This window comes from Solea solea, chromosome 5, assembly GCF_958295425.1.
Source record: "Solea solea chromosome 5, fSolSol10.1, whole genome shotgun sequence".
Lineage (NCBI taxonomy): Eukaryota > Metazoa > Chordata > Actinopteri > Pleuronectiformes > Soleidae > Solea > Solea solea.
The window spans coordinates 21,550,932-21,572,628 of NC_081138.1; the positions used below are offsets into that span (position 1 = coordinate 21,550,932).

General features: G+C 41.3%; 1 protein-coding gene across 1 annotated transcript; it reads right to left on the reverse strand.

The window, feature by feature from the left end:
- Positions 1-526: 526 nt before the first annotated feature.
- Positions 527-19,780, reverse strand: spata17 (spermatogenesis associated 17). Its single transcript, XM_058629867.1, has 8 exons — positions 19,551-19,780; positions 19,027-19,116; positions 18,025-18,106; positions 16,549-16,599; positions 13,989-14,092; positions 8,474-8,597; positions 4,747-4,980; positions 527-1,489 (listed from the first exon to the last, which is right to left on the reverse strand). Exons 1-8 carry the CDS (start codon positions 19,619-19,621, stop codon positions 1,307-1,309), a joined length of 939 nt encoding a protein of 312 aa, XP_058485850.1. The 5' UTR covers positions 19,622-19,780; the 3' UTR covers positions 527-1,306.
- Between the last annotated feature and the right edge of the window lie 1,917 nt (positions 19,781-21,697).

The following is a 21,697-nucleotide window of genomic DNA, read 5'->3' on the forward strand; positions in this document are numbered from 1 at the left end:
AAAAAAAAAAAAAAGAACCCCCGACACGTTTCAAACAACCCCAAGATATTCAGTCTGCTTCATCTTGAAAAGTCAGGTGTGAGCTGGTGTCATGACCAAGCTCCAGACATGGCTATCACATAAAGAGCTCTGTTAATCTGTGTAATGTCTTTCTTATTTAAAACCACAGCTACAGATGAAATAAGAACACATATGAATAAGTAAATAAATAAAAAAACTCACTTATATAAATAAACATAGAATTTATGGCCAAAAATATTAAAACAAACCCCTAAAATGTGCAATAAGTTGACCATATCTGATTAGCACTGCGTTATAAATGGGTTATTCAATTTACCACATCTACATAACCCTGTGTTCTACACAGACACACAAAGCAGTTTAAATAGTTTTACCAAGATAGCAGGAAAGCAGCATTTATTACTTGATGAGTGATTGATTGATCGATTGATAAAACTTTGTCACACAGGTAAATGTGAAATTTGCCGTTTCATTTGCACGATAACAAAGAGAAAGACAGAACAACTACGATAGATAATAGAAACATTTACATCACAATGAAAGAAAGCACAGTTTACAAAAAACATGATCTGGGATATCCAATAATGATGATAATAATAATAATAATAATAATAATATCAATAATGTTTTCAATGTTGTAAAGAGTGAAGTTCAGCTCAGGATAGTTGTAAATAAAAGCTTAAACACTCATTGTGTTTAAAATGACAGAAAATATGGCACAACATACAAAAAAAACAAAGGACAAGAAATGGCTAAAACACAAATTGGCAAGTTCCTGAATGAAATTTCTTTTTTGTCCTCCAGCCAAAAGTGTTTTTCTTTTTCTTTTCAATGTGGTCTCCGGGCAGAGTAGTGAGATATATGTTGGTTGTGAGCGGGGACTCCCAATGAGATTTAGAAAAAAAGTCATTAACTTTGTTTTCTCATCACTGAATCAACCTAAGTCCATGGAGAGAGTCCTTCAGCAATGGTTTGACTCACAGAAGACACAACTGATAAAGATAGTGTATCATCCACATAAAGATGCAATTTGAAGAGCATGTACGAAAACAAACTGTGAGCCCTCTGTGAACCCCTTTAGTGCTGTGCCCCCTCCAATACTAATATGTCTGTTTAATAAAATTCTGAGGTCTAACATGAACAAATAAAGCTAAATTGTGTTGCTGTTTGTCAAGTACATTGATAATATTCATTTAAACCAGCAAAGTAGTTCCCTATATCACACAGTTCATACACTTGTGTTTGCAAGACACGTGTGTTTGTACATGTATATATATGTTACGGTCTAATTCTGCATGTGGGCATCTGTGTATTGTTCGAACAGCATGCCGTTATCAATGTTCATGGACTTGTACTGTTGCAGCTGATGCTTAGCCTCCTCCAGGTGAGCGTACGACGACTGCAGACGCATCAGGTCGGGACAACGCACACACTGCTCCCACACTTCCCCTGGCTGTTTTTGCACACCCTGGAAAAAAAAAAAAAACACAACCACACAAGAGTGAGACACAATAATCATAAAATGATCACTTCTTGTCGCTGATCCCATTCCCATAAGTGGTGGCGATGTGCTGCAAAAACCTGAGGCCTGTCCATTTCATCTGTACTCCAGAAAAACAGAAGCCAGAGAGAAACAGAGAGGAAGAGAGTAATAAAAAACACAAAGCATGTCAGAGTAAAGGCTTTTTTATACCCAACAGGAGCCTTCTGACTGTCCTCTGAGTTCATTTTGTCCTTATTTGTGCACATCTCCTAAAAGGTTACGGGCCAAACAGACAAAATAGAGCATTTCCATTAGAAATAGTGACACCACAATAGGACACTTCAACAATGGTGGGACTTTTTTCTTTAGGGGGAGGCTTTCAAAGCTGCATTGTCTCTTCACAAATAGTCACTGTCACAATCTCCTTCACCATCCCGACATGATGGAGAGCTCAGTGATCTGTGACTGGGCTGCAGAATGACTCAGAGTTAAGCTGGGGACACACTACAAGATTCTTTTGTCCGATTTTACTCACGATTCACAGTTGGGCAGAGTTTGCACCAGTCGGCGCTAGTTGGTACAGAAATCTGTTTGTGTGTGAGGAAAGTTGTGTAGTGTGTCCCCAGCTTTAGACTTTCTAACCTGGACTTGTAAGTAACTTGGTACATGCAGTATATTACACGTCTGTTTCCATTGGTGAGCAGCCAACATGCACAGTGTCTTAACTGTCACGATTGCTTATGTTCTGGTCTTACGCACGTGTTCAACGGACAAGTCGCAAAACAATGTAAACATGTTTCGATCCAACGCATATTTTTGGGACCAAATCTCACGTCAGTTAAACTTGAAACAGCTGTCCGTCATTTTCTTCACTGTACGTCTTCACTGTGACATTGTGGCTCCTTCCCAGGAGCAACGGTTGTCTGTTGTCTCACACACACACACACACACACACAAATGGATCTTTTGTCATTTCTAAAATTTTCATTGTGAAAATAAGTGAATGAAAGCTGAGGACTTTCCCCACTGATTGAAATGCAATATTCCATGTTTTCTATTGTTGGACAAATAGAAGGGACGACGTCCTCACTCACAATCAAAAGACATTTTTGGCAAAACATACTAAACAAAGCGTCTGTTAAAACAGAATCCTCTAAATTTGCATTACTGCATCATTTGTGGAAATTTCTGGGGGGGGTTTTCCCCAAAAGCAATGTGTAAAATTTGTGAAGTGCACATTAATTTAAATGTTGTTGGTTTTTTGGAGGTGACCTTCAGTTGTTGTTTGGTGTTAAAAAAGAGGAGGGAGGATGGGGGGAGAGAGAGTGGAGAGATAGAGGGAGGGACAGGGACCCTGTCCTTGCTCCTATCGCCACAGGATCAGTGGCCTGGCCTGACCACTTCCACAGCCAGCACCTCAACCTTATCCATCACACTAGATCGTTATCACAAGAGGGAAGGGTGACTGGGAGGTGGGGGGGTGGGGGGGTGCAGAAGAAGGGAAGGGAAGAAAAGACTTCCTGCACAAAGAAACACAGCGTGGACGAGACGGAGAGAGACAGATGTGTATAAATATAAGTAAATGATGCATTCTTCTCCATGTCAGCACAAGGAGACTTTCCTGACACCATTAATGAACTGGCCCTAACTACTGCCAGCTGTCTGTGTCTGTGTGTCTGTGTGCGTGTGTGTGTGCGTGCGCACGAGACAAATCCACGCCTCATTTCTGCTCACTTACTGTATGTTTTACATTACTAGAAACCGAAAGCACGCTGCAATAAAGAGCTACAGACCATAAATAACACAAATACTGAAATGACTCCTCATCAAATCTCTCACACACACACACACACGCTCACATACTGTTGCTATACGTTGACACAAGCAGAACACGAACGCACAGCTGGACTATGACAAATTAATTTACTTTAAATAAACACATTCTCAACTGACAGCACCTTTTCAATCAGGTAAAATGCAGCCGGTGTGTCGCTTTACAGCTTCAATCACACAGACAGAGGTTTCGATATTAATAATGGCTTTATAGATGTTATGTGTCTTTGGATTGTGGGAGGAAGTCAGAGTTTCTGGAGAAAACCCATGCAGACACAGGAGGACATGGGAACTCCACACAGAAAGGCCTTGCTTGAACTGGAACTTAAACCAAGAGCCCTTTTGTTGGTCTAAATCTTCCGGTTTTTAATGCACATTATTGTTACATTGGCCTCAGCTCAGACTACTGATTTGATGCATCTTCCCAAGTGTGCCTATCTCACCCTCCCCTGTCTGCAAACACATGTTGCCAACAGCCAATGAAAAGGAGAAGACAGAGGCGACATAGTCACTCTTGCGAGAGTGTTCATGAAAGTTTGCTGAGTTCAGTTGACAAATCATGTAGTCTATGATCCCTCATCAGGTGCAGTCATAAAATGTGTGATCTCCAGTCTTTCAGTCATCAAAATCAGCAGAAACCAGTCAGTTAGTGTGGACTCGGTTAACGACTGTGGAAGTTGCATGTGTGCCAGAGCCAGAGCAGAATCATCAGGTGCAACTAATCCTGCAATCAGCCTGCCTTCATATACCCAGCACTGCCACGTCCACCCTGCCACATCACAACCATTGTCCAGTCAGTGCACAGCCTGTGATCCTAGCCTTTTTTGAGATTCCCTGTTCATACCCTGATAGTAATTCTGTTTCCCCCCCCCACGTCTGGTCTTGCCTGCCGTGCTCTTTAGACCCTACCATCCTGGACTCAGCTCTCCCCATTTTGAGTATGAACCTTTATGGCACTTGCTATCTAACTTCTAGCAAACAAAAACATTGCGCACACTGTCCAACTTTGAATTGACAGATTTATCGCTGCGACCTGTCAGTGCTCAGACCTTCATCAGACAAATGCCTTCCCTGTCTGAGCGCAAAACATTAGAGCAATAAATTTTGCAGAGTCTTTGAATCCTGTGGCCGCGTCCCTGCAAATATACGTGCAAAGTATCCTATTGTTTTCTTTAAATCTTTACTGCTTCCACTGTGTCTGTGTCCACTCCTGGGTTGACTACACAACGGGCACGTAACAATTATGCACCACATATTCCCTCCAGTGACTAACAATTATGCATTACAGGACAGGTCGTCCTGGTTGGCCAAGTAACACTGACTGAGAGCTGTGCATAGGACCCACTGTTTATAAACTGTACCCCCCACTAACATTTGATAGTTACCCAAAGCCACACAATCAAGCTTACCAAGAGCATCTGTTTCTTGCTGGCAATGGGGGGCAATATGGGCCTGGAGGAGCAGGTTCCTAAGATATTCCTACCCGGGGATGCAAGACTTGGTGCTGTTGAGTCAGGAATGCCCAAGAGACAAGTCTTGCCACTGGGAGTTAGTCTGGTGGGGCGATGGTACTTGACCTGCCTCAGCAGCAGCTCTGTCTCATGGGGACCTGGCCTGAATGGAGAGTTGAAGATCCCTGGGCGCTGAGAGAAAGAGGGAGAGAAAGGTTAACAATTTATTACAGGGAACGTGAGTGAGCGGGCCAGCGTGTACATGTCAGGATATTATCATTATCAAAGCTTTCCTTTTTATTAACAAAAACATTGTGCTGCAATTGAAAATATCAGGGGACGATATCAAGCTAAGAGGAGGACGAGAATCTGAGGTTTCCTCCCACATTCAAACCAAGGACTTTGAGGCTCCAAGAAATCCTCGAGGGCGTTTTACTCCCCGATCACTATTTGTTTTTGGGTTTTTTTAGTCAACGAGAATTTTGGGAAAACCAAAAAGTAATTTTGTTTATCAGGGGAAACATTATATTATGAAATATTATTATGATTATTAAAATTATGGAACAGCTAACTCATGGGACAGCTTAAATTGAAACTAGCAGTAAGTCATTGAAACTATTAAGGCCAGTCTTCTGAAGTAAAACATCAGTTTTGTTAGCAACTTTTAATCACGTTATCCATGAAAGATCCGCCTGTTATTGCCCTTTCAATGAACCATATGATTGCAGATCCATGTCGTTTTATCTGTAGGGGTAAACCTTTGGCTGCTTGGTTGGTGTCCCAGTAAAATTAGGGTTGTGTGGATCAATGCAGACAAACCCACACTAACATAAACAAATTGATGGGTATATATAGATGCCTGAAAAGAGCCTCTAATGATATAATTATCATAAGAGATGCTTCATATGTTCACGGGTGTAGAAAATACAACAATCTGTGAGCCCTAATACACATGATAATACATAATACACATTATTAACATGACAAGGCCTGAATGCAACACTTAAAGTAGTATTAGCTCATTTGACATTTAAGTGCTATAAAGTCATGGAACATTAATTTGGGTTCAAACACAGAAACCAGACTGTCTTGGTGTGTTATGTTTTTTTGGACACATGTACATAATACATATGCACAATATACTGCCTCCACTGTTCTGAAGTGAGACAGAGATTTGACACAGTCAGCCTCATTACAAATTATTTAAATCACAATAATCCTTTTGCCTGTTAAGTTAATTACCAGACCAAAGCTCTGAGTTGGAGGACTCGGTATCTACTCTATATGCTAATCACACCACTTACTATTTAGGTCACTCCCAAAGCCTAGGACAGGTTAGAGAGACAGAAAAGGCACGTGGAAAATTAAACCAGCTTCATTAACATCACATTTTTATTAACAGACTGGTTAATTAGTAAATGTTTCATTTTTTTTGGCCATGAGTATACGTCTGATGCAAATCTCAGAAAATGTCAAGCCTCAAAGAATGAATGTAGAGAAGTTAATTAGTTCAACTTCAATTACTCTGATTTCCTCAACTATGGGTTGTAGATACAACAGCTGATTGGTTATTATGTTAACAAGTCACAAGTCACCAGTCACAATGGGTGGATCAGCAGAGGAGCACTTGGTGACTTCTCAAGCATTACTTTTACACTTCATGAATAATTACCTCTTTTTCTTTCATTCACTTGATGTCTTCAAATACAATTGTGTGTGTATTCATTTTTTAAAGCTGGGAAAGCCAACATGTTTATGGCAATATTGATCAATAACTAATTGATATGTAGATAAAGTAATCTGAGACTTTTGCCTCCAGAGAACCATGACTGAAGCTTTTACCAGCTTCATGTTCATGTCTCACAGTTACAACATTCAGAATGTTTTTAGAACTTTTTATAAAAACCTAAAAATGCATGAAAAAACAAAACTCATTTTGAACACGTATATATAACGATTAACTGATTAATGTGATACTTTATTAATACATTCATTTCTTCACTTCACGTATGAGTCTGGGCAATCATCAACACTGCCTCCTGGATTGGTTGGAGGTGTAATTCTAGTTCACTCAGGATGTGTGCTAACTGAATAACCACAATAATGATAATAATATTAATACAACATATTATTACACAAAATATAAGAAAGACTGACCCAAAATTCTCATTGTGATGCAATTATGTTTTCAGTAACACTTATTTTCTTATAAAATGCAATCAGGATGGGTGCACACATCTACCTCACACAGAGAGGGACAGAAGGACGGGGGACATACACACCGTGCAAACACATACACAAAAGTGAGTCTCCTATAGGCACACACACACACACGCACACACACACACAAGCCCAAAAGTACCAACCTAGCTGCGGGAAGAGCAATGATGTTGACCCCAGGAACACACCTTCTCTGTCTCTGTCAGAGGGACTTGGGGCCTTTTGGTAAGCTCTCTCTCTCTCTCTCTCTCTCTCTCTCTCTCTCTCTCTTTCTCTCTCCCTCTGTGTGTGTGTGTGTGTGTGTGTGTGTGTGTGGGCTGGGGTCCGAGAAGTGAGGAAGGATGAACTGTGTGGGAGAGCCATCTATTCACTGCTGACAAGGTCAAAGCTACGAAGGGAAAGAGTCCCCTGCCATATGCAGAGAAAGAGAAAAAAGAGCGAGGTATAGAGAGAAAGAGATTGACAGAGGGTGGAGAGGAACAGACAAAGTTCCCCACTTGTTTTCTCTCTCTTCCATGAGCATTTAAAAAAATATAAAAAATAATATAAAACCCTAACCCGCCATCCATAAAACCAATCTGAACACATGAAGTCCGACTAACTCCAAAATGCTCTCCAACTTACACCATTTCAATAAATAAATGTGTAAAGTTGTGTGTGTGAGGCCATCTTGGGTGACCACGAACTACATGCAGGGGGAAAGGTAGTGAGTCGGATGATGACAATGCTGTTTGCACTGGCATGAAGGAGAGAGAGAAAGAGGTGGAGAGAGAGAGAGAGAGAGAGAGAGAGAGAGAAAGTAAGGGGAGTGGTGGTGCTGAATCAACAGTGACCAGTGTGCTTTGTCTTCATTATGATCCCAGTAGGGAGTCTTTCTCTCACACACACACACACACCTGTGCCAGGGGAAGCACTAAAACAATCCACTCAGCACATCAGAAGAGTCATGAAGACACATACTTACTCATGCGCGCGCACACACACACACACACACATATATATCTAAACTTCACACAGCCCACCTGTGTTGACAAAAGGAAAGAAGACATTTCTCTCCCTGTAGGCAGTTTCTAGAGGTACTCTGTAGATGTAATTCATTACCTGTGCTGAGACCCTCCAAATTCAACCATGCATATACACATATGCGCATGTTATTGGACAAATATGAGTAATTATGTGTGTTTCCCATTTATAATCTAGAAAGTGGTGGCCCACCACAGTTCCATAATGAAGCATCCACAGTTCCAGTAAGAACATAACTTTGTTGTACATGGATTGCCACACAGCCAGTGAAATATCCAAACTAGAGACTTTTCACAACTTTTCTTCAGACAAAATGGGTCTGGGGGGGTGGGTCCAAAAACCAAATCAACTAAGTTCTGGAACAAATCATCAGACACAGGGTTAAGACGATGGAAATACACTCTCAAAGTTTGTATCTTGTCTGATTGTCATGAGAACAAACCTGCTTTGTGCTGAGAAGGTGGTGTAAACGGTGAGCCTGATAAACCTTGTTCGTCTGCTCTTTAATGACATCCAGACAGTCTCGCTCTCTCTTCTGGAGTTCCTCAAGTTCATCCAGGCCGCTCCTACAGGGAAACACACACATAAATAAACATCAACATCAACTATGTTTGACTTGATACTGAAGTCGCTTGTCTGTTATGGTTCCTCGATGTAAAAGGCAACTCATTTGGCAGTGGTTTAAATGTAATGGACATTTGCTACACCGACAATAAAAGTATATAGCCGACAATAAGGGAGACACCTGTACAAAGTAAACATCCAAGCGTTTTAAGACCTGAATCAGGTCCAGACCCAATGTTCCAGAGTTTGTCCTTCACATATGAAGAATGCAGCAAGAGGTTGTCTGAAACAGATGCATTCAGAGGGTAAAATGTACACAATATCCAAGCGAGAGATGGTGCCAGGCTCGAGCATGTAGGAGGGAGGACATTAGAGCCACTCACTCCCTCTTCAATTTTTGGAAATGTTTCCTCACACGGGCTCACTCATGCATTTATCAACATTTTCACTAGGGCAGCGGCAGGAAAAGTCCCCGAGATGTCTGAAGAAAATGTCAGTGCAGGGCTGAAGCAGCTTTAGAGTGTATTTAGAACACATTGTTTAGTTTAACGATTTCCCCGACATGTCCTTAGGATAAATAAGTGCCCAACAAAAACAGAGACACTAAAACGAGAGTGAGATAGGAGAACGACGCTGCACTGAAGCAGAGAAGCAAAACGAGCATGTAAGCAGCTGTAAGTGGGAGGATGATGGATATATTTCATCACAGCAAGCAGGACAAGTCCGTCTGTGACATCTGCTAGGCAAAGCTGGCTAAATGGGATGCATTAAAAACCCATACATAGCAATTTCATTCTGTAATCCCACAGCCTTATTGTTACAAGAGGTAATAAGTTAAAAGCTGAATTGGAAACAATTACTAAAACACACATGCCATGGTAATCTGGGAAAAGCACGCACACTCACACAAAACCAATCTAATTCAACAAGAACATTATCGATAACAGTTTCAACAAAGCTCATCAACAACCTTATTTTGTCCTCGTTTTACTCGCCACCTTCTCTCTACAGTCTCTTGTCTGTCCAGCGTCTCCACCGTCCAATCACAACGTTCATCGTGTGTCTGTAATGTGGGGTTAACACATTCCGCTGCGACTGACATTTAAAAAGAAATCACAACACTTTGCAATCTCATTCCCTCCTCCACACCAGATTAAATTACAAAATAAATGAAATATGCATAGCACTGTGTGTGTGTGTGTGTGTGTGTGTGTGTGTGTGTGCTTCCTTAAACCTATCGGCTCATAATGTGTGTTTAACAAGACAGTGTTTTTGTGGGTTTGTGCGTTCAAAGTTGCCTCATGCAAGGTATGTTTATGTCCGAGGTGCACGCGTGTGCGCCTCAGTGTCCATGCTTCATGCGCACACACTTTTGCTCTTGTGTGTGTGTGTGTCTGCCTGTGCTGACCTTTGCTTCCCTGCCCCCAGCCCCAGTGTTATTAATTGCTGTGTAGTGGACAAAAGCCAAACAGATTTGTAACGGCTGAAGGCACCTCGATCTGTGTCGACCCAACCAGCCGCCACAACATACAGCCCTCATTAGCCCTGTTCTACACGCGGCACACGCTCCGTATGTGTATGTGTGTGTAAGAGAGAGACGGAAAGAAAGAAAGAAAGAAGTAAGTTACTGTGCATTATATGTGAAATATAACTTATTTTCTTTATAACTTCCCTTTAATAAAAATCTGTAACACCAGAGATGGCAGATTATGATACATATTCCACCTCTTCCTCCCACAAGCGAATCATCTGCGTCATAACAGCAGAATATGTTTACAATCATGTTGCGGCACTGAAGCAAGCTCCCATTTGATGTTCTTCACCTGAACGATCGATGGACGGACTTGGAACAAACCAGGAACTTTCTGAGAAGGACTTAAGTTTCACTCAATAGTTTATCTACCACCAATTACAGTACATACAGGGTTAACTGTTGAACTTTGAATTCTGATTAAGTGGTGATAAAACGCAGCGGGAGCCCTCAGACTGCAGATTACCTTTAACGGCTGCTGAACTTCTGGACAAGATAATCAAGCCGTCCTGGAACGCTTTGAAATAACTGAAATCCTCACTGACATTTCAACCCTGCACTGTTAACTTATTAAAATGGCTAATCTAGAGAAGCTATAATTCTTCATTCCTTCCTCTATTATTTACTTCCCTGGTTCACAATGGGTGAGTTGGGGGTCAAGGGCTGATGGGATATCAGAGAGTGAAGCACTATCGTGCAGCGGGCGACACCTGTGCTCGACCAGTCCTGCACTAGTGTAGCTAATTGGTCGGGTTCTAAATATTTAATGGAGACTTGACCTGATTGGCTGTTTTAATTGCTCCAATTAAATGATTCAGTAGCTGGCAAAGAAGAGGGTAGTCAGTGAATCATTTTAGACAGTGACCAGTTCGATGTTTTGAGCCTCCAACGCCCTCGTGACTTACTGTGACCGACTGATTGATTAACTCACTCACTGAAGTAGTAAAACAGATACAATGAGAAGATGCCGATAGTTAATGGTTGATTCCAGGGTTGAATTAGTTTGTTATTTTCCTTGGATACTCGCTGATATCCAAGGTCTCTAATTACAGACTAACTGGATGTCTTTGTGATGCATTATAACACCTTTATTTCAAATCCATTTTGCTTTGCTGCTTCATATTTATACACATATAAAGTATTTTTTTAACTTTTATATTACGCAGTATTTTTTATAAACATGTACACAAGCGCAAACTAACAAAAAAGGGCCCCTAAACAATATCCTACAGATTTTCTCAACTTTTCTGCACAGTTTTCACTCTGAAAAGTAATTTCCCTAAGAGGCACCCCGATTATACTTCAACACACATACAAGCCCACACACACACTGAATATACAAATCCAATCAGACTGAAGGAGTGAACTTGTCTCCACCCAAACTGGATCAGAAAGAAAGAGCAATCAAAGAAAGACTAACGCATAGAAGTGGAGAGAGCGATGGCAGGGCAGGCTTACAGGCAGGCCCACACACTCGCCACCACGCCGTCTCTCTCTTTTCATGAATGTCCTTGAGAGGAACACACGAGACGGAAAGAATGAAAAGAGGGGGTAAAAAGAAGAAAAAGAGAGGGGGGGACCGTATAGCATGAAAAGACAGAATAACACTTGTGCTGTTCAACACCAAGTCTATACGTTTTCCCTGGTCTTTGCCATTTCTGCAGAGAACACACGTTAAAAGATGTTGTTGTCGGTGCAACACAGGAAGAATTATTTATCTGATTATGGCGGTAATAATTACCCAGCTGTTTATTGCAGATAGAGGAATAATTCATGCAGTCAACAGTCCGTGTTGGTGGCAGCAGCGATGACACCAGCACATTTAGTAAATATGCAAAGCCGACTCGCTCCTCTTCCCTAATTGCCCCCGTCGTCCCGCTGAATGCCCTTATTAAAGCCCAGGAACTTTAAGTGTCTCCCTGACAAAGTGATAAATTGTTGGGGTATCAAGGAAAACTGTGGCAGAGTGGGGACTGCGCTGGGGTCCTGACTTCATTAGGCTACGCAGGAGAGGAAGGATGGATGGACACCGAGGCACTGTGAACTGCTCACAGAGAGAGAGAGAACGAAAGAGAGAGCGAGAGAGGGATAAAGCAAAACTGATGGAGGGAGATTAGAAGAAAGAGAGGAGAGATTGAAGGAGAGCGGCAGGGGATAAGGGTGGTGTCGCTAGTGAATATAAGCAGAATGCTGTACCTTGGGAAATGAAAAAAATGGTTTAATGTGGGGGCTCACAAGAGAGAAAGAGACACTAAAAGAGAGAGTCGGAGAGAGAGGGAGGGAGAGAGGTTCAGCAGTCTTTACATTGCCATGCACAGCGGATCAGCCCGCACTAAATGGGGACCATTAGTCCAGTTTTGAATCATTTATGCAGCAGGTCGGACACACAGACACACAGACACACACACAGACAGAGAGACTCAGGGACGGAGCGTGCTGCTGGATTAAAAAGCGGGCCATCACCGGGTGAGCGATCAGGCAGCGTGCAATCCGAGGGCTTAACGGCGAACACAAAGAGGATATTTTAAATAAATACTGCCGGGGTGTTAATTGATTGTGACTCCGGCAGTACTAAATAAACATGTGATTAACTGGAGAAGTGAAGTGACCTCAACACCACAAAGCACTGTGAAGGAGGGGCTGTGTGTGTGTGTGTGTGTGTGTGTGTGTGTGTGTGTGTGTGTCTCTCACAGACTCACACAATTTATATTTACAACATTTTACTTTGATCTGGTCTAATGACACTCTTTGTATTTAGGTGTGTTTTTAAAGTATACTATGTAAAAGGGTGGAGAGACATGGACAAAGAAAAGTATGGATGATATTTTAGCAACATAATTCGGAACACTCCAAACTATTTTATAAATAAATACATTTATGTTATTGTCCAAGTTTATAATGTTCTTATTTTAAATCCTGTTCCATGGTCGTGTAACGCGTTTTCACAAGCTCTGTAATCTTTCGTCTAATTACACATAAATCACATACTTACATACCACGGTGTCTGTAAAAAAAAATGCTCATTCTATTTCATTGTCACATTTGATGCGGAGATTAAAAGCACAATTATGCTACTTTCACGTATTTATTTCATCGGTTGTAGAGCTGAATTTACTGGACACAGTTTGCATTTGTGTGTGTTTGTCTTTGTGTGATATATAAAACGGCAGTGGCAACACTTCCTTAATGGACTTTAACAACCTCAACCCCCCCCCAACTCTAAAAGGGGCATCGGTGCAGAGGAAAGGTGGAAACGCTGGTGGGGAACTGAGAGGGGAAGTCAGTGATCCAAGGAGCACTTTAACAAATTTACATTTAATTTTAGCAGAAGCCTAAAGATATTTTCTGGTAAAATATATTAGCAACATTAAAAATGTGACCATTAGATAAACGTGATCGTTTTTTTTTTTTTGTCAAAAATAAAAGATGGTGTATCTGTAGCAGTAAGCCCTGGAGCATGGGATGTTTTATTAATGCACGAGCTGTGGTTCAAATCAGAGGCTAATTTTTAATTTCTTCACATCGTTCACTTCTCCCACTCTTGGCCTCAAGCACTTTAGAGGACTTCTCTCTCTCTCTCTCTCTCTCTCACACTCAGTCCCTCAGTCTCTTTCATTCCTTTCTGTATATAAAAAAATTTAGTAGTTAGGACTTAATCTAAACCTGGACTAGCCTTAGTCTAGTCTAGCCTTAACATTAATCTACCTTCACATCCTCAGAACTCAGGGATTGCACTTCTGCCTCATTAGGACCAGGTTTTTGTCCACATGAGGACTACAGTACTGGTGTTTGAAAAGAAAATGTTTATACTATAATACTGCAATAAAACACATTAAAGTGGTGAAGCTGCAAAGACATTCACCTGATCACTTTGTTTTTCCAGGACACTTCTGCCAGGTAGTTCTTGCGCGCATAGAAGTTGTGGACATATTTCCTCACATAGAATCCTCTCCATCTCCGCTGGATCTGTGAGGGATCAAACACGGACTGTTTATAAAAGTCGCACTTGACCACGATCTGTTAACACTCAATCTCATATTCCTTTCCATTATATTGAATGGCCATTTTTAATGTCTGTATTTGATAAACATTTTGCTGAGGGCTCAATCACTAGTTTCAGGTCTTCAATATAACATGACATCCAAAATGGTAAGTCAGTTAATGGCCCATTCAGAGTCAAATAGATAACGAAGCACAGCACGTATAAGGGCATGATTGCAGTTGTAGGTAGATGTGCAGTGGACAAGCTCAATCAGGCAAATCCCACCTTTCTCCTTATTTTATATCGTAATTATTCCAGTATCAAATACTGATTTTGTCTGTCACATATATTATGTTACTAGAGCTGCAACTAACGTTTATTTTCATAATCGATTAATCTGTCGATTATTTTCTCAATTAATCGATGAATCGTTAAAAAAAATGTTCAAACCTGGAAATTATGATGTTCTCAAATGTCTTGTTTATGTCATTAACTTTTAATGATTTCTTTGTTATCCAGAGCAAAGAAATTAAGAAAATACTCAGATTTAAGAAGCTTAAGCAATCGGAAATCTTGTGTTAATCATGAAAAAAGCTTCAAACGATTAATCGATTATCAAAATAGTTGTCGATTGATTCAGTAATCGATTAATTGTTTCAGCTCTATGTCTTTTTTGAGATGGAAACATTACATTAGATAATTGTCATGACACACAAGTGAGAGAAAACTTTTCAAACGATGAGTAAAAACTTTTAAAGCGCACATTAACATGCATGCAGTTTTTGTTTCCCCCTCGGGAATGATGGCGGGACAGTCCAAGGTGGAATAGGCAGCTGTCATCACTTCATACATTTAACTGTATCAGTCCCCATTGATTGTGGAGGCTGCAGATTAGCTGGTGTGACACACACAGACACACCAGTGGACCATTTTAAAGCAAGGGGCTGGATGTCCTTCAGACTAATTAGGAGATTAAAACAATGGCAGGTAAAAGAATAATCACAGTGTGAGAAGAGGGAGGTGGAGAGAAGAGACGGAGTGGAGGATGGCAAAAAAAAAACAACAAAGAGCAAAATGAGAATTAGCATTGATCTGCCAGTCAATAGATAATTTTAAATAAAGTAATTGCCGCCTCCTGAGTTCTTGCTGACCTTTGTTGACTAGTGAAATCAATGCTGTTGAATCTAATACAAACCCAGGGTGCGCTATGTAAACACTGGTTTCTATTACGGCCCTAATACATTATCCTCTGTTAGCTCCCACTTTGTGATGAAGACAACGGGAGAGGAGAGAAAGAAAAATAAAATCAAAATTGATTCAAAGGAAGTGTCACAAGGTGAATCTGAGATGATTGTTTCCCTTTGGGTCTCTCTATTTACACACTGAATATTTCTCTGATGTTCACACTTGTCTTTCATTTACTTTGCAACAGCCTCTCTCTCTCTCTCTCTCTCCCTCTTTCTCAACAATGACTTTAGTTTGCCCAGATATTTGCGATGTATGAGCAGAGAGTTGAGAGTCTGTAGAGGAATTCTCACAGGAATTGTCAATTAATGTTTTGAAGAAATGCACAGGGAAATCTTTTAAATCCAGTACTTGAGAAAATGTCTCCCCAATTCATAGTTTTATTTATTTTTTTCCATTGCAATTTCTATTGCTTCCTAAAGAAAACTATGGTTATTTCTAAATGGCTTATAAAGACATCTTACTTCAGAAGCTTTCACTTTGGTAATATCACCTTCCATCAACACAGCTTGGTCCACTTCCACAACATAATGGTGGTCAGCTTTATTTGATTTTATTTCTATTTCTATACGTTTTAAATGCAAAGACCTACCTTTTCAGGCTTTTCTACCAACATGAAAATATTGGTAAGAGTCCAAATGGATGCACTGATTCAATAAACTAGTAGGTTTTTGGGTTTTTTTACCCATAAAACCTTTTAATGGTTTGGGGAGATTGAAACTGTTAACCTTAAGAGTACATTACATGGAACTGTAAAAATATGTTTCTGTGTAAAAATGCTAAAATATCAGTCACAGCCAAGGCGCCATGATTTATGAGAAGAGAGTGGTAGCAGCTGAGGGGGGCTTGTCACTATACATGGCTCAATTAATGGCCTAAATATTGTTGCACATTAAACAGTATAAATAAAAAAATATAATATAATGTCTATACAAATGTGTGGCTGACAAACTAGTAAATCTCCGCAGTAGATCAACCTCACCAAACTTTTTCTGCTTCGTCTGAAGTGCATTCTGTTTGTTTTGAGAAAAAGGCATGTAAGATAATAACAAAATTCTTAGGATGGTTAGTTTTTGCAGCGAAATTTCATGAAGAAATGCTAAAATGTGTGCAATTGATGGGCCTACCAATTACAGCACACGCAGAGAAACACAGTGCCCCCCCACCACATTTGGTAAACTGTGCTGATATTTACCCTGACCGCCATCTCCTCGTAGAAATTCATCTTCATGATAAAATATGCCTCCTGTGAACACAAAAGGAAAAGATGACATTACACCTTTTCTCCCGGCCCTCTGATCTGTCCACAGCAGGCATCAAAGATAAAGAGCTCTTTATACATAATACATTGCACAGAAGAAACACAGATAGGGCCAATGAAGAAGGAAGGGAGGATGGATAGGGGGGAATAGAGGGAAAGCAAGAGAGACAAGAGTAACGATGAAAAGGAGGATAGAGAACGGAGGGAGAGAGAGAGAGAGTGGTTAGTGGGACTTTGTATCAAGGGGAGGACGGTACTCTTTTAATACACTAACACAGACAAGGGCCAAGAAAATCTATGGTAGTCAAGCAGCAAGCTAATGGAGATGTATGACAGCCAAACGCTCTCCTCTGGATTTCATAATCAATGACAGCGCTGCCAGAAGAGACTAACAAAAGGCCAGAGAATATTCAGCGGCGCACCCGGCGAGCCGTCACACACCAAACGCTTCAGCCGACCACTGGGGGCACATTTCAGGAGCAAACTGGAGAGTCGGGGCCATAAAAGGGATTCATATCTCAACATGTCTTTTTTAATAACGACAGGGGAGAGAGGGAAGAGAGGAAGGGGGGGAGACAAAGACTTGAAAGGAGGCTGTAAATTTAGCTTGATGTTTGGAGATGAGGCTTTGTGCACATCATGTTACATGCGATAAGGCCAGCAAGGGAGAAAAAGAGAGAGAGAGAACGAGGGGTTTGAATAAAATCTCTGAAGGATAATTCAAAATAGCGCACTGTGGTAATTTCGAGTGATTCAAATTAGCGCTCGTCTGTTTCCAAATGAGACCAAACAGCCCCTTTTTAGCCCATATGTGTATTGTGACACATCCCTCATCGTTTATTTAACACCCACTCACACACACACACACACACACACACACACTACCCCCCCATCCACTTCCAATTCTTGAATGCCTCCCAAACAGTGGCTGGCAGTTATGCTTTAACAAACAGTCAATTTACAGGCATGATAAATAGCTTGTTGTGATACGTTTACAAAACTCAATCCAGGGGAAAATTATACGTGAGAGCACTGGGTATTGGATCTGGTATCAACAATCTGTTCAATTAAGAAGCAGTTGGAGGCAATATGCTAAAAATGGGGCCTTGTTTTACAAAAGCACACATGCACACTCGCACACACACACACACAAGCACATTATACACATATAAACTCCTCTACACTTTTCTGTTCCCTCTTCCTTTTCCACATTTTCAGGAGTCGTGATATAGATGGAATTCCTTATCACATTGCATCATATTTCCTAAGTGCTAATTTCCCAATGTGTAATGAGGGAATTACATTTCTTAAGGTCACACGCACAGACTTGTGGAATATTGCAATTGAATTGTAATGTGTGCTATCATAACATAATCAATATACCTATAGCCTTTCCAGCCGCTGCCTTACCTTCACCATTTGTCTGAAACGTGCCCTTGCTGTGAAGCCCCGCCATATCTTCTGTATAATGATTGCTTTCTTGTGCAGATGTCTATAATAAAGTCACATTGAGGAGATGATTATTTGGATTTGGTTTTCAGTGGTTTAAATGGAAAAAAACAACAACAACAACAACCCTGTAGAGAGTTATTCAGATACACATGGAAATAATTCAACTGTATATTTCTGTGTCGGATAATTCTGGTGTTTATGATCAGGGAATGAAAACCTAATGAAATAATAATTATAAGTGGATAGAATATTTGATCAATTGAAAATAAACCTTAAATTCTTTGTCGTCCTCTCTCACACACATGCACACACAAACATTTCTGCTCCTCCAGGCTTTTCAATCATGTCCGATGAGCCTTTTACACACACCCCCACCCCCTCCCTCAGTCAGTGGCATAAATTTGTATTCATCTTCAAACATACTCTAAATGCAAGTCCACTGCGATTCCCTTCCTGCAGTGAGGTCATCAATTTCCAAAAGGCCATTTATATGCCCAGAAAATCAATGCTTATAGTAGGTAAAGCACAACCCCGGAGTTGCACTTAGGCGGCTAAAATTGTTGCTAATTATCCACTTAACACATTGATCAATTAACTAAAGTAATCTGAATTAACCTACTGTCTGGAAGTTTGTCTGCTGACCCCGCAGAATAGTGCTGGGGTCACAGGATAGGAAGAGGCACGGAGACAGAGCCATTCATTTCTCAGTGTGTGTGAGGGAGGAGCAGAGAGGCCAAGCAACACTTACTCCTCCAGGCCATTTGCAAAGCTCTCAAAGAGGGATAATTATGGAAGTGAGCGAGTATCAGGATTTCCCTTAAATTTAACTCCTTAAGTGCCCTGTCTGAATGTTTCCAATCCTCAAAGGAAAAAGCTAATCTTACACGTGTAAGATTTTAATGCCTGTACCAAAGTGAGGCTCATTTGGCTCACACATCCTCACATGCGTTATCACTTTACCTGATGTACGCGTGCACCTTGCAGGCCCTGAACCAGCTCTGAATGCACGTGGCCGCCTGGTGTTCTTGCCACCTTTTCTCTTCAGCTTGGCTAAAACACACAAGACACGTAAACATACAACAGAGCACTGCAGTAACTACATAATAACAACACTTAGGCATGTTATAACTATTATTCACATCCATTCATTTTCAAATAATACACGATATCCTTCATTGTGGAATACAAACCTACATTACTAACTGTACTGCGTGTACACTATACACTACTTTTACTATTACTCTTTATTAAAATGCATATACAGGGAAAACTATGTAAATATACATTAAAAACACCTGATATATACTGAGCAAAGTATTAAAAATCACTTAAATCATATTCTGGACCAAAAGAGAACCGAATGTGCAACCAACACATAGGGTAACGTTAGTTAGCTGATAGCTGATTAGCCTTAGTTTCAAGTAACCGTGTGTATGACAACACACAACAAAGTGCTTTTCAACGACTCGTACATGAACACACACCTGTTCCTGAGAAGGTATTGCTGTCGGAACTCCTTAAGTCCTTTACTTTTCATTTTCAGTAGCTGCGCCATGTCTGCTTCTTCTTCTTCTTCTCCTTCTTCTTCTTTGTTGGTGTTTTAAAGCAGTTGTCATCCGTAAAGTTGCACTTTTCTGCGTCCCTTTTTCCTCTTTCTTCAACACAAACCTCAGGTATTTGCCTCCTGAGTCCTGTCAAAGGCATTCAAGTTGGAATTCTGCGCCATGTCTTCAAAGGAGCGAGTTTACGCGTTGCCCTGGTAACACACTCAGCCGTTCCCTGGAGATGCGTTCGAGGTCATCTAGGAAATACGAAATTTGAGAATGCGGAGGCCTGGCACCAGGATAAAATAACGGAAGTGGCTTTTTACATTTTTTTTACCAACTTCCTAATGAGCTAAGTTTGTGGACCAAACGCTCTGACAATTCATCAGTGTATACGTTATAAATCCCAAACACCTAAACTACTACGACAAAACAATAAGGAAATATGTAATTCTGTTTATTTTGTGCTAGCTCTCGCAGTGCACACAACCTTTACTGGAGCAAAGCAGAAAAATAAATCCCAGAAAAGAAAAATGCCTGCTCTCTGGATGCAGATTGTGGATCTGTGTATTGATCTGTCTTGTTTCTTTCATCCCTTTTCCACCTTACCTGAAGTTATCTCCCTTCATCATGCAGTTATCAGTTTATTTCTCTCCACTTATTCCCCCCCCATTTTCCCAAGTCCTACTTAACGTCAGCCATATTGACCTGTCAGAATGGTTACCTCAGCAGGGCGCGTGCGTGCGTGTGTGTTTGTGTGCGTGTGTATATCTGTCTGGCCAATGATCAGAAGAACAGACTGTCTGTATTACAGATTACTCCTCGGAGACAGGAAAACGACAAAACTGAAAGTGAATGAGTGTTTCCCGTGTGTATCTGTCACTGTGTGTTAAGTATATGTCTGCTTCTCTGCAAGCCACTGCGCTTGTGGAGCCACTTCTTTTGTCGCTCTGTCTTTCTCTGAGGCCAATTTGCCGTCTGAGGGCCACCGCGGCGGCGGGCAGTAGGCAGACATCCTCGGCAGAGTTATGGCTGGAGGGGTGAACCCATGGTGGCTCATCTCATCCATCGAGGGGGCAGCAGGAGAGAGGCCACCCTGGTAATTACCAGAGAAATGTTGTTGTGACAGGATTGTATGTGTGAGTGAGAGATAGAGAAAACAGCGAGATTGTTGGTCGGATGTGTTGTGTTTTTTTGACAACACTGTTAGGACGGCTCCGAGCCATTCATCCTGCCACAACACTGATTAGGTGTCACCAGGAGAGAACAACACAGAGCACAACTATATGCTGTTTGCACTCTGTCTAATGACCCACTTTTACACACCCGGCAATATCAAAATCTTCTTAACGCCCAGCACTTGTATTACACTCCTCCACCAGGTCTCTTCTCACATCTTCTTCCTTTACTCTGCACTTTTCCCCGGACTCTCCAGTTATTCTTGTTTTTCCTTCCCTGCTCCCTGTTTTTTTACAATGAAAACATTTTTTGTTGCTCAGTGTGGCAATAACTCCTCACCCTAGGTTAGTCATGAGCCTCCCTCCATCCCCCGCCCCCCCCTCTCCATACGGGGCATGTCATTTAACATGCTTCCAGTCACCTCTCACAGTCAGAGAGCTCATCCAACCAGTCATTCTCAATGCCCATTGTTCCTAAATGAGGGCCATATGCGCTGTGGCCAGCACTGGTCATAAAGACACACACACACACGCACGTACGCACACACACACACAAGTGATGATACCAGTGTCTCTGTGTGTGTGTGTGACTTGTTATTTTGTGTGACAGGGTATGAGAAATGACATTGTTGTCTGTGTGTGTCAATGTGTGTCTCTCTCTCTCTCTCTCTTGTGTGTGTGTGTGTGTGTGTGTGTGTGTTCCTGCAGCCACAGTGGGGTGCGGCGGGTGGAGTGTGTGTTTCTCGGCAGGGCCAGTTCGGCCATTATTATTAAACATCTGTCCGCAGCACATTAATTCCCCCTCTCTGACGCATCCCTCTTTGCCCAGGGATCACTTAATTGAAATCCATAATGACTCTTTCTTCTCCTCTCTTCTCTCCCACACTGAGCAAAGTGAAGTAGGAAAAT

What these genes read in the sequence shown, in the direction of transcription:
- spata17 (XM_058629867.1), bottom strand. Translation starts at nt 19,621, where the DNA reads ATGGCGCAGCTACTGAAAATGAAAAGTAAAGGACTTAAGGAGTTCCGA. An exon ending in AAGGTGCACGCGTACATCAG is followed by an intron (nt 18,107 to 19,026) that starts GTAAAGTGATAA and finishes ACTTTATTATAG; the next exon opens with ACATCTGCACAAGAAAGCAA. An exon ending in ACCTTCTCAGCACAAAGCAG is followed by an intron (nt 4,981 to 8,473) that starts GTTTGTTCTCAT and finishes TCTTTCTCTCAG; the next exon opens with CGCCCAGGGATCTTCAACTC.